This window comes from Ornithorhynchus anatinus, chromosome X1 (assembly GCF_004115215.2).
Source record: "Ornithorhynchus anatinus isolate Pmale09 chromosome X1, mOrnAna1.pri.v4, whole genome shotgun sequence".
Taxonomy (NCBI): domain Eukaryota; kingdom Metazoa; phylum Chordata; class Mammalia; order Monotremata; family Ornithorhynchidae; genus Ornithorhynchus; species Ornithorhynchus anatinus.
Genome location: NC_041749.1, coordinates 63,997,973 through 64,011,105, shown reverse-complemented (window position 1 = coordinate 64,011,105; position 13,133 = coordinate 63,997,973). Strand labels below are relative to the sequence as shown.

Below are 13,133 nucleotides of genomic sequence, written 5' to 3'. Positions count from 1 at the left end.
TGGGTAAACCAATACCAATATAAAAAAATTGGGTTGAAAATTGGGTTGACCACTTCAGAAAAGCAGCGTGGCAAAAAGAGCATGGGCTTGGGAGTCGGAAGGACCTGGGTTCTAATCCCAGCTCCACCACTTATCTACTGTATGGCCTTGGGCAAGTTATTAACTTCTCTGGGTCTCAGACACCTCATCTGTAACATGGAAATTAAGACTATGAGCCCCATGTCTGACATGGACTGTGTCCAACCTGGTTATCTTGCATCTACCCCAGTGCTTAGTACAGTGCCTGGCACATTGCAAGAGGCTTAACAAATACCATAAAAAAGAATATTTGTCAAAAGGACTCACAATTGTGAATTTCATGGCAGGTCCTTCTTTCTTCAGGTTTTAGCTCAATTGGGCATAAGTCACTTGCTTGGTCATCATTTGTTAAGCACTGTACTGACCGATGCATCACTCCAACTCCACAAGAAACGGAACACTATAAATCAAAACCCAATAAATAATGTGTTCCTGCAAGGTAATATAGCAGGCAAAAGACAAGACCCAAAGACAATCACTGGTAACTTCACAAGTGTGGACAGGCTCAGGACCCCTGGAGCATTCTGGCTTCATTGGCGGAAACTAACATACCAGAAACCAAGCACATCAAAATGAGGGTGAATTTTCCACATCCCAACACTGGTCTTTTGGTATTGCACAGCAAAGAAACGTACTCAATGGATGCTTAGAAATTATTAAGGAATTTTTTATTTGAAATCCTCACTGACTTCCCCACAAAGTTCAGCATCACAAATAACTCCAAACTCCATTCTCCATAGTTCCCTCTCTATTCATGGAAATTAATCAGGTGGATAGTATAATTCTGCAGGGAATTTAGGATCATACACTCACCCTGTTTCAATATTTCAGGCCTAAAACCTCTGGGAATAATTGTGCAAAAATGCTTTTGCATATCAATCCATAACTTATTTATCATACCCACAATTTATTCATTATATCCATAATTAATTTATTATACCCTTAATTTCCTCATTATACCCACAATTCATTTATTATACACATAATTTATTCATCACAGTCATTTATTACACCCATAATTCATTTATTATATCCATAATTTATTTATATTTATGTCTGTCTCCCCCTCCAAAACTGTAAGCTCTTTGTGGGCCGGGAATGTGTCTATCAACTCTGTTATATTGTTTTCTCCCAAGCATTCAGTACAGTGCTTTGCACACAGTAAGCACTCAATAAATATGATTGATTGATTCCATCCATCATCTTCCTCTTTGGCTGTGTAGATACAACATAAGCAAATTCAACTGTGCCTAGATCAGGGAAAGCATTGCATCCAATTAATCAATCAATCCATCAATGTGTACAGAGCATTGTACTGAATGCTTGGGAGAGTACAATACAACAGAGTTAGTAAAAACAGTCTCTGCCCACAAAGAGCTTGCAGTCTAGAAGGGGAGACAGGCATTAAAATAAATTACAGCACTATGAATCTATATCTAATTGAATGTTAAATATCACACAAGCTACAAAATCTTCCTTTAGCTTTATTATCCCAATAGAATGTAAGTTCTTTGAGAGCAGGGTTTGGGTCCATTTACCCTATTGTATTCTCCCAAACACTTAGTCCAGTGCTCTTCACAGAATAATTGTTCAGTAATCATAATAATAACTGTGGAATTTGTTTAGCACTTATTTTGTGCCAAGCACTGCACTAAATGCGAGGGTAGATACAAGATAATTGGGTTAGACACAGTCTCTGTCCCTCCTGGGGCTCACAGTCTAAGTATGAAGGTGAATAGATATTGAATTCCTATTGATTTTTTGATTAAAATCTTTTCTGACATGGGAAAAATTATGGTTTACTAAGTGGAGACTTTTTACCATCATATAGAGTCTTGACTGTTGTTGATCAGATTAGCATGACTGCTAGACCCTCCCACCCCCACTCCATTTCACCCCCATTTGGATGTCTAGGCAAGTTTACCAGGAAGTGCATAAAGCCTGAGTCTATCAGCTCTCTCTCTTACCACCTGGAGGAGGATTCCAACACATTTTGATCTTTGTAACCTTCTCTTGTCAGAGGGCAGATTCCCTTCAATTAGCCAAGGTTACTAAGCCAATGTACCAATTTCTTCCAGGGCCTAAGCTAATTTTTGGAAGCAGCTTTCATTCTTTCACACTAATGAGGGTACTAACAACTTGATTTACAACTAAGAAGTAGCTTAGGCACTGGAGAATCTACCTGAATGGGCTTGATTTTCTTCCCTATGAGGAAGCCGTTAGTTGGCTCCCACTTATTGGCCTGGCTAGTGTAGTGTGACATGAAACTGCCCCAGAGAATTCAAGAGGAGATGAAAGAATCTTCTCAGTGACAATGAGGATGCAGTGCCGGTACATACTTCAATTCCAAATTGTCATATAAATTTGCTTTTCTATTGTGTAATTAAGCCCTTCAATCATTTACTTATGAGTAGGCTCCATTTTCCAAACCTATAACTTTATATTCTTTCAAAGATGGGCATAGGTCTTGCCCAATTGCTCATCAGGCTATTTTGAGGATGCCAGAAAGCATTACAGCTGCCAGGGAGGATCCTCTGACTTATCCCATACATATCTCAGCCTTCCTCATCCCTCCAGTATCTGCACAGGATAGCCCCTTCCTCTCCAGATTTCCTTTCTGCACTACAGAAATCACACTGCGATTTGAAGCTCTTCCAGGGAACTGCAGGAGAAGCTTCTACCATGAGGTAAGTCCATATTGCTGACCTGGGACAATGTAGGGGAATGTAACTGTACCCCTCTCCTGTTCTTCCTAGCAAATGGAGAAGCTATGCTGTGCTGATCACACCACCAGCCAATTTCATTCTGGTCCCTCCTGCGCCCTCCAGGGCCTCTATCTACTTTATTGAAGAAACAGAGGCACCTATACCAGTAGGCAGCATGACTCAAGTTCTGGTCTACTCACCATGAGAGCAAGTCAGGGAACCTCAGTGGTCCAGCTACAAGCTCCTTCCTCTTCATTCCAACCCCATTCCTCTGCTCCCCTCGTTAAGTGGGGCAGAAGGTGCACTAAGTCATGGGAGAGCACTTTATCGTCAAGCTCTTGAGGCTCTCTAATCTTCTAGGCTTTCATTGTGCTTCTCCTAATGGGGAAGCAGTGATTCAGAGAGTGAGAGACCACCTACATGTGGCTCTCCGAACTAGACAGGGAACTTGACCTCCAAGGTTTCTAGTTTTACAGAGATCCTAGAAGATGGAGGAGGAGTGCCCAATCTCCTCCTTTAGACCATAAGCTCCTCATCGGTAGGGAATGTGTCTATCAACTGTTTTATCGTACTCTCCTAAGCTTTTAGTACAGTTCTCTGCACTAAGTGCTCAATAAATACGACTGACTGATTGCGGTGAACCCAGAAAGCAGGAGTGGGATCTCCTATTTCCCAAGAAATCTAATTGGGTGGTTCCATTCCACCCTAAGATGAGGTAAGCTACGCTGCAGGTTTTCCAAAAGACTTCTAATTCCAAATCATCTTCTCTCATCAGACAAAACCACTGCAAAGTTCCTGGAGCTCCTGGAAGCTCTCCTCCTTTGTCAAATATGCAGTGGAAACCAAAAAACAAAAATACAACCCCAAGTCGCTGAATGCAGCACTGAATCCTGTGTCCAACATCAAAATTTGATTTTCAACAAGGAACATCCATTCAATCAAGACATGAACACCATCTTTCAGGATGATCTGATCTGGAAATCATAACCCTAACCCTGAACGCTAATTTGATAAACCAATCCATAAGCAATATCTGCATGGCAACAGGCTAATTCAGAGATGACTCATCTGTGGTGGTGGACTGCAGTGTACCATTATTACAGCCCTTTGGTAGTGGCGTTCTTGCCTACGTGGGCCAGGGCCAGGGAGAGGTGCACCACTTGATCCTGCTCCGGCTATCTCTTGCTCAATACCTCCTCCGCTTACTGCCAAAACCCACCCTGGGGAACACTTGCTTAGCACCACCTCACTCTCCTGGAATACCCACTCGCCATCTCGCTTAGAGGAATGCTTTTGTTTTTCAATCTGTGGTTTTGGCCATGTTGCGTTTTTGGTTTGTGGTTCACAAAGCTTAGGTACCTCTGTTCTTATTTTTGCCATAAGTCTTGTCATTGCTCAGACCCCGCACCCAACTAAGAAACTCATATGTTCTTCTCAGTCCTCCAGAAGCTGTTCCAACAATGGCCTCCATCTTCCCTACTGGAGAACATCTGTAGGTTACACAGCCTACCTAACCATTAAGCTGACCAGAACTTTACCCCCCTCTGAGACAAACAGGTTATTTACCTGTAACCTTTGTTCTCTGAAGGTGTTGTGGGGTCTCATCAACTCATCGTATCCCACTCGCCTTCCCCTTGGATGAGGCCAGTTCCTTTTCACATGTACACACTGTCTAGATGAGCAAGCTCTTGATTGTATTTCCCTGGTTCATTCCACTACTATCTCCTGGGTGGAGGCAGAGAGGTCATGAATCTGGACCTTTAGGGCAGGTGTCTGGCCTCTTCCCTGAAAGGGAAGCTCTTGGAGCCTTTAACAGCAATTCTAATCCTCTCTAGCATTCAGGAAGGGCCCTACCTAAAGGAGGAGATGATAAGGCACCACACCTATGCAGAACAAAAGCATTCTGTTTTTATGTCACAGCAATTCATTACTAGCCATCAATGTTCCTCCTGGATGGGCATTAATCTGTAACTGCAGGTTGATAGGAAATAAATGACTAGGAAATTTGATTGTCTGGTAAAATACAATCTTGAAAAGAGAAGCACATATTATAAAACTTGGCCATATTCCTTTTTCTGTCAAAAACAGTTTATATTCCACTTACAGTCCCCCAGTTTCCAACTCTCCAGGTAGCTGACACGGGGCATTCTCCAAGGTAACAGGGGTGGACACTGGGAGGTTGTGTGCCTGGGCAGTTGACAGTGTTTTGGTATCCATACTCATAGTGATCCTTCCCAGTGTAAATCTCACTACACGAAACAAGTCTTTGTTTATAGCCCTTGCCACAGGTCACTGAGCACTGTGAAAATCAATGGTCAAAGGAGAAGTTTGAGAAGTTTTGTACAGCATCTCAATAACCTCTTTGTCAAAACTGAAAACCCCAGCCAAAATGCTCACACTTTTCTAGCTTACTTTTTCCATGTTAGAGGCTTTGAGCACATATCAAGCATAAAAGTAAAACATTTTCTTATAATATTTTTAGCACAACTTTCACTGCCCATAAAATTGCAAGCTGCTCACTTCTTCTAATGTATGCTCCCAACTACCAAGTTCAGAGCACTCAATAAATATTGATGATGATGATGATAGTGATAATGCCCATCCCCCCTTGCAGGGTCCTCTTCTCACCCCAGAGAGACATTATAACTCATATCCCTTGGAATGAAGGGCATTATCTGCCTTTCACTGAAACTGTCTCAGTGAGTTTGAATTCCAGTACATACAAAGGAGACACATTCCTTCAAAAAGAAAATGTAGTCAAAATCTTTGGCTTGGTAACGAGGGACCTAGTCTTGGTTTCATCACTCAGCTACCTGTGAGTTTGAGACAGGGTTCTTAACCTGACAAATGTGATAGTCATTTCCTAGGCCTTGGCTTTTCACTTTTAGGGTTGGGGCAAGAAGGGGACAGGGATTTTAGGGGGATGAGGACTGGGAGGGGACAGACTTCAAAGAATAATAACCCAGGACATTATTGTGGGTCTTTTCTGCCCTGAATAGAAACTTTCTGGTCTTGTCAGTGACCTGGAATGAGCGAGGCTGAAGTCCAGCTCAAAAAGCTGTGGGGATCATCATCCCCATGAAGTTGACACCTATAATAAGTGCTTGGTACAGTGCTAAACACTTAGTACAGTGCTCTGTACACTCATTGCACAGATGAGAGACTAAATGTGATAAGCAGCGTGGCTTAGTGGAAAGAGCACAGACTTGGGAGTCAGAGGTCATGGGTTCTAATTCCGGCTCTGCCGTTTGTCAGCTGTGTGACCTTGGGCAAATCACAACTTCTCTGTGCCTCAGTTACCTCATCTGTAAATGGGGATGAAGTCTGTGAGCCCTACGTGGGACAACATGATTACCTTTTTTCTACCCCAGTGCTTAGAACAGTGCTTGGTACATAGTAAGCGCTTAACAAATACCAACATTGTTATTATCATAACATCAGTGAAGTGTTTGAAGCTGATTGCTACTACTAACAACCTACTACTTAACCTTCATTTTGAACATAAGGTTTGTTCTCCTCCACCATAACTCTCTCCTTTCCTTGTCTCCCTCCCTCCTGATTGTTCTGGTCCAATCTGGTGCAATCCCACCACATTGGCACTCAGCAACTTCTCAATGCTCTTTGCTTCCACTTTGTCCCAGAGGCCTGTCCACTAGATTCTGGAGCTTCTCGGTCAGAAGGTCATCTAGACCCCCTTTGTAATCCATGGGGACAGGTGAGGATGGGTGAATGTGCCATCACCCTTCACTCTGACTCCATCTTCACACTCCCACTTGACCTTATGATTGGGATTCTTCAACAGTCCTCTGGGGCATTCAGGATATAGGAAGTGCATTGTTCAGTTTTTAAAGGATCTTTCAGGCAAGAAGCACAATAGAGACATGCCAATGGATGGAGTCTCCCATCAAGAATAATAGATGAGCCTCAATCCTGAGACTTTAGGCCTGAAAATCTGTGCAGAGGAATTGATTAGAGTGCTAGTGGCTAGTGCCTGCCTGTCATGTTTCTGCTGGGACATGGAGGGAAACCTGCATATGTGGTCTTCATCCACGTTCGCCGGTTACAGGCAAAACTGGAACTAGAACCCAGGTTTCCTGATTCCCACAGAATCATTCTTTCCATCTGATCAATGACAGAGCTCAGGCATAACAATATGGCATTACTGTCAATCTCTCCAGCTGCCACTTAGCACTTACACATGCTTCCGTAAGTGATGTACATATGTTCCGTTTAAAATACATAAGTCATTTACTTGCTGAGCCTTTTTCATTTGCAGTTTATGGTTATCCGTATAGTTGCGCATTTTGGTTTACCTTGTTTCCCTCATTAGATAAGAAGCTCTTTGAGTTCTGGGTCCATGTCTTGTTTTTTCATTATAACCCCTTTGTAACCCAATGCCTGGTTCAGTGCTCTTTGTACAATAGGTAATCAATTAAGTGTATGATGACCTACTTCCTACACGGTGGTGGCTCTTTCTGCTTTTGTTGTGACATGTTGCCCAGAGCTAGGAGGTGTATATCTCCTTGATTCTATTTATTTTGTTGATGTTGTCTTGTTTTGTTTTGTTCTGTTTTGCTTTGCTGTCTGTCTCCCCTGTTTAGACTGTGAGCCTGTCATTGGGCAGGGATTGTCTCTATCTGTTGCCGAACTGCACATTCCAAGCGCTTAGAACAGTGCTCTGCACACAGTAAGAGGTCAATAAATACTACTGAATGAATGAATAAGAGAGTAGTACTGGTCCAGGAGACTTCTCTTTCCTTCCATTTCTTATATTATTTAATAAGCCCTTACTATATGGGCACAGTGATGGCTGACATTATTATTGGAAAACCGTTTCATTTTCTTACTCTGTTTTGCATTTTCTGTTCTTCTCTTTGGTAGAGAAATTCAACATAGATAAAAACTGCCCAGGGAGCATTAGCGAGGCAGTGGATAAGTATGATTGTGATGCATTTTAGTGGTCAGAGCAAATACCTTTGCAATCTTCTGGGGATATTTGGAAATCTCTTGCTTCATTTCTACCTTAATAATCATTGCGATAATTATTAAGTGCTTACTATATGCCAAGCACTGTACTAAGTGAGGAGTAGATATATGGTAATCAGGTCCCACACATGGCTCACATTATAAGTAGGAGGGAGAACAGGTATTGAATCCCAAAGTCACAAATGAGGGACCTGAGGCACAGAGAAGTTAAGTGACTTGCCCAAGGTCAAACAGCAGGTAATTGGCAGATCCAGGATTGGAACCCAGTTCCTCTGATTCCCCGGGTCTGTGCTCTTTCCACTTAGGCCACGCTGCTTCTCAGCAGCCTTTAAATCATCATCACAACTAATGAAACTCCATGACAATCCAATTAAATCTCCATAATGGAAATTCTTTTACCTACCTCAGACCATTCTCCTGTAATCCATATGTATTCACAAGGTTGTAAATTGCAGCTCTCTCGGTCCACTGGTCGCTTGCTCATATCACATTGCATGCTGTGCTCTTCTTTATTGTCACTCACACAAACAACTTTACGGTATCTGGAACCCTCGCCACAAGTTTGACTGCACTGGTAAGAGAAAATAAATAGGAGAAAATAAATATTTAATTAGGATGACCTTGATATTTATTTTCTGTGCATCAATAGATCGAGATAATTAGCTGAATTGTGAGTAAGTAGGCGGGAGAATGGCAGGCCCCATCCCCTCCGAGTAGTAGCCCCAAACCACCAAACTGTACTAGGTGGAAACATGAAGTACAATTCCTGGAAGCGTCAACCAGTGGCCTGGTATCATGAGAACTGATCCAGTGTGCTGAGTACAGTGGTGGCCACTAGATGCTGATCCAGCCTCACAACCTCCCTCCAGACCAGTGTGGGACAGGAGCTCCAATGCCCTATAGGAGTGGGGATGGCCACTAGCAGAGACCTACATGGCCTGGAGACCCCGTAAGACTGGGAGCTCCTGCAGTCACCCAATGTCAATCCAACCTTGCCTCCTCCAGACAGAACAACATGTCACATCAGAAGTGGAAACAGCAACCTCCGCATAGGAACAAAAGGAACTTCACTTACTATACCAGATTCTAGTTGGCATGATTCTTACCATTTTTCTCAAAGAATCTGAAAAAGAGCATTCTAGGCAGATTTGTCTTGTTGGTCCAGGACTCCCCTTTCTAAGACTAAGGCATGAAACGCCAACAAAGAGTAAGGATAATAATGATAATGATGATGGCATTCGTTAAGCACTTACTATGTGTGAAGCACTGTTTTAAGCGCTGCGAGGGGTAATCATAGGGTAATGGGGAAATACTGGCAATATCCTTGAGTGCTTCTCTCTGGGAATTTCTGATCTTTTTTCTTGTCAATAAGCTAGCAGCTGTGTTTAGTATCATTCTAAAGAGAGAGGCTCAGAGTAGCTCTTTGCAAGAAACTGAGTCCCTCAAAGGGTCACTTAAGACTATCCTTAGAATCCACAGGATGTTGCTGTATTGTCCTAAGGATTTATCAATCAACAATCAGTGTCATTTATTGAGCACTCACTGCTTGGGAGAGCACAATTCAATAGAGTAGGCAGATGTGATCCCTGCCCACAAGGAGCTTATAGGCAAGAGGAGGAGACAGACACTCAAATAAATCACTGATGGATATGTACGAAAGTGTTGTGGAGGTGGATTGAAAATTAAAGTGTTTCAGTGTACAGACCCAAATGCACAAGGGACGCAGAAGGGAGGATGAATAGGGTGGGGAAATAAGGGGTTAGTCAGGGAAGGCCTCTTGGAGGAGATATAATTTTCGTAAGGCTTTGAAGATGGGAAGAATGTAGCCTGGCGGATATGAAGGTGGAAGTAGTTCTAGGCCATAGAGAGAACATGGTCAAAGGGTCAGTAGTGAGAAAGCTGAGATTGAGGAACAATGAGTAGATTGCCATGAGTAGAGAAGCGAAGTGTGTGAGTTGGGTTCTAGTAGAAGATCACCGAGCTAAGGTAAGAGGCGGTGAGCTGACTGAGTGCCTTAAACCTGAGAGTAAGGCTTTAATTCTTACTATCGCACCTACAAAGACATGCCTGATAGACTGGCTCTATAGGTATCTTTCTCAGAGGCTCCTTCAATCTAAGGACCATGTTGATGTTTTCTCAGCCCAAATGACCATGTCCCTAACTAAAAACAAGATAGTTGGAGGCTTCAAACCATAAAACCTCAGTGAGTGCCAGACAAAAACAAAACAAAACAAAAACCTAAAACGAATAAACTGCTGGATAACATTGGGAAGAGCAAAGAAAACTAAACATGTAATTTTGCCACTATATAAAGTCATGGAACATCGGCTCCTAGAATAACATATGCAGTTCTGGTTGCCATATTTTGGAAGGACTATAATAAAGCTGGAGAAAGTACAGAGGAAGGCAACCAAGTGATAAGATGGATGGAGTAACTTTCAGATGAGAATAGACCAAAAAGTTTAGGACTCCTCTGACTGAGAAGACAAAGGCTGAGAGGGGATATGATTGAAGTTCACAAACTCATGAAGGGTGTGGATAGGGAGGATGTGGAATTGTTCAACAAATCCCACAAGCCAGATGAAGAGTCACTCAATAAAGCTTGAAGTTGGAAAGTTCAAAACAAAAATAGGAAACACATCTTTATGCAGTGGGTGGTTAACATGTGGAATTTGTTTCCACAGAACATTGTACAGGATGAATATGCCAATAGATTCAAGAAGGGTTTGGATAAATTCATGGATGTGAGGTCCATGATGGGTTATTAGAGCGAAAATTAGAACTGAGAAGGGAAGTTAAGGATTTTAGATAACATATTTGTAACTACCAGGATGGCCATTAGGAAGGGTGATCACAACGTGATCCACATGTTAGAATACTGGATTAGATGGACAATTGAATTCTCTTGGTATTGGAATTTCTAATAGCCCAGTGTTTTAAGGCACCCAGAGGCAATTTGATAGCCAAGGGACGCAATGTGTGTGACCTATGGGAATGATCATGAGGCTGAGGGCCAGAAGGCATGAGTTTTAATCCCAGCTCTGCCACTGTCTGCATATTGTATGATTTTGGGCAAATCATCATATAACATTTTTTAAAAAAATATGGTATTTGTTAAGCACTTACCATGTGTCAAACACTTTTTTAAGTAATGGAGTAGATGCAAATTAATCAGGTTGGACACAATATGTCTAACCTTTCTCTTCCTCTGTTTCTTCATCCCTACCTCATAGACTGTGAGTTCGGTGAGAAATAGGAACTATGTCTACTTTGCCTGATCTGATTATCCTCTATCTACCTCAGCATTTAGCACAATGCTTGGTACATAGTAAGCACTTAATAAATGCACTAAATAATATTTATTATTCCTAATTAACATGTTTATATATAATAAAATAATTATAATACTATATATTGGTATAAATGAATTATTATTATTAATAATAATAATAACTGCAGGAAAATCTTCTGTAAAAGAACCTTCCATGCTTTAATTAATCCAACTTTTGGTTTAAGGTGTTTCTTGCCTTCTTTTGCATAATCCAGAATCCCTGATTTATTTTTGCCCTGCCCTAGAACCTCTGTCCAACATCCAGATGGGGAGACCCATCTCCTGTTTGAACTTGCCAAGTTGGTCATGGGGAGTTGGATTGACTGATTGATATATAAAAAAATCAGAGTCTCATGGGAGATTTTAGTATACATGTGGGCAGGGACACAAATAGGTAGGAAAAAATTTGTGGGACAACACGAGACCAATTAGCTAAACACCATTAGCTGAACACCAAAGTACTATTTCTGCTCACAGAAGATATCAAACATCAACTCATGATCACCAACCAAGAGAAAGATATTCTCGATGTCATCTTCCGTCACCAAAACCTGCTGGTCTCACCTTTATAATATCGCCAAGATCCGCCCTTTCCTCTCCACCCAAATGGCTATCTTACTGTTATAGGCTCTCATAATATCCCGGCTGGATTATTGTGTCAGCCTTCTCTCTGATCTCCCTTCCTCCTGTCTCTGCCCTCTCCAGTCTATTCTTCATTCCGCTGCCCGGCTCATCTTCCTGCAGAAACGCTCTGGGCATGTCACTCCCCTTCTTAAAAACCTCCAGTGGTTGTCTATCAACCTCTGCACGAAACAAAAACTTCTCACTCTAGGCTTCAAGGCTCTCCATCACCTTTCCCCCTCCTCCCTCTCCTCCCTCCTGTCTTTCTCCTGCCCACCCCGTAGGCTCTGCTCCTCTGCTGCCCACCTCCTCACCATCCCCCGTTCTCGCCTATCCCGCCATTGACCCCTGGGCCACGTCCTCCCACGGTCCTTGAATGCCCTCCCTCCTCACCTCTGCCAAACTAATTCTCTTCGCCTCTTCAAAACCCTACTTAGAACTCACCTCCTCCAAGAGGCCTTCCCAGACTGAGCTTCCCCTTTTCCCTCTGCTCCCTCTGCTCCCCCTCTACCCCCCCCTTCACCTCCCCTCAACTAAGCCCTCTTTTCCCCTCTTTCCCTCTGCTCCTCCCCCTCTCCCTTCCCCTCCCCTCAGCACTGTGCTCATCCGCTCAGTTGTATATATTTTCATTACCTTATTTACTTTGTTAATGAGATGTACATCGCCTTGATTTTATTTATTGCTATTGTTTTAATGAGATGTTCACCCCCTCAATTCTATTTATTGCTATTGTTTTTGTCTGTCTGTCTCCCCCGATTAGACTGTAAGCCCATCAATGGGCAGGGACTGTCTCTATCTGTTGTCAATTTGTACATCCAAGCACTCAGTACAGTGTTCTGCACATAGTAAGCGCTCAATAAATACTATTGAATGAATGAATGAATCTTAGGTCTGAGCAGTGGCATCTTGCAGATTCTACAATCATCTCCCAGAGAGACCTGCAGGATGTTCATACTACTGCTATTACTGGGGCTAGGTGCTGGGCTGACCATTGCCAAATGTTCACTAATGTTTAAGTCAATGCATCAGAAAATGATATTCAAACCATCCAGATATCTGAAAGTCAATCTCCTGGAAAATTAAGACCTATGCAAGAAACTTCACAAAAGTATCAGCCAGCCCTATTAGAAAAAAGAAACCCCATTTGCCTCTACCAAGCTAGCCAATGATTGTATATCTCTACTGAAAATTCCCTCTCCAAAATGTAAGCTCCTTGTGGGCAGGGAATGTATTGACCAACTCTATTGTGTTGTACTCTCCCAGGCATTTAGTACAGTGCTTTGCACACAGTAAGCACTCAAGAAATATCACTGATTGATTGACTGAAGGGAAGTAAGCTAATTGTAGTGTCCAGCCTTCTTTATGCTGAGAAATTCAGACCTGCCATAGGCATCACATCCTCTTTCTATAGC

General features: G+C 42.5%; 1 protein-coding gene across 6 annotated transcripts in view; it reads right to left on the bottom strand.

Annotated features, from left to right (window-relative positions):
• The window catches only part of ADAMTS9 (ADAM metallopeptidase with thrombospondin type 1 motif 9), a 187,142-nt gene that overhangs the window by 13,357 nt on the left and 160,652 nt on the right, over positions 1-13,133 (bottom strand). For all 6 annotated transcript variants that reach the window (XM_029052175.1, XM_029052178.1, XM_029052177.1 and 3 more), the window contains 3 exons: positions 8,173-8,340; positions 4,888-5,082; positions 346-478 (listed from right to left, as the gene is read on the bottom strand). In XM_029052175.1, the coding sequence (XP_028908008.1) occupies positions 346-478; positions 4,888-5,082; positions 8,173-8,340 (496 nt within the window). The remainder of the gene's footprint in view (positions 1-345; positions 479-4,887; positions 5,083-8,172; positions 8,341-13,133) is intronic.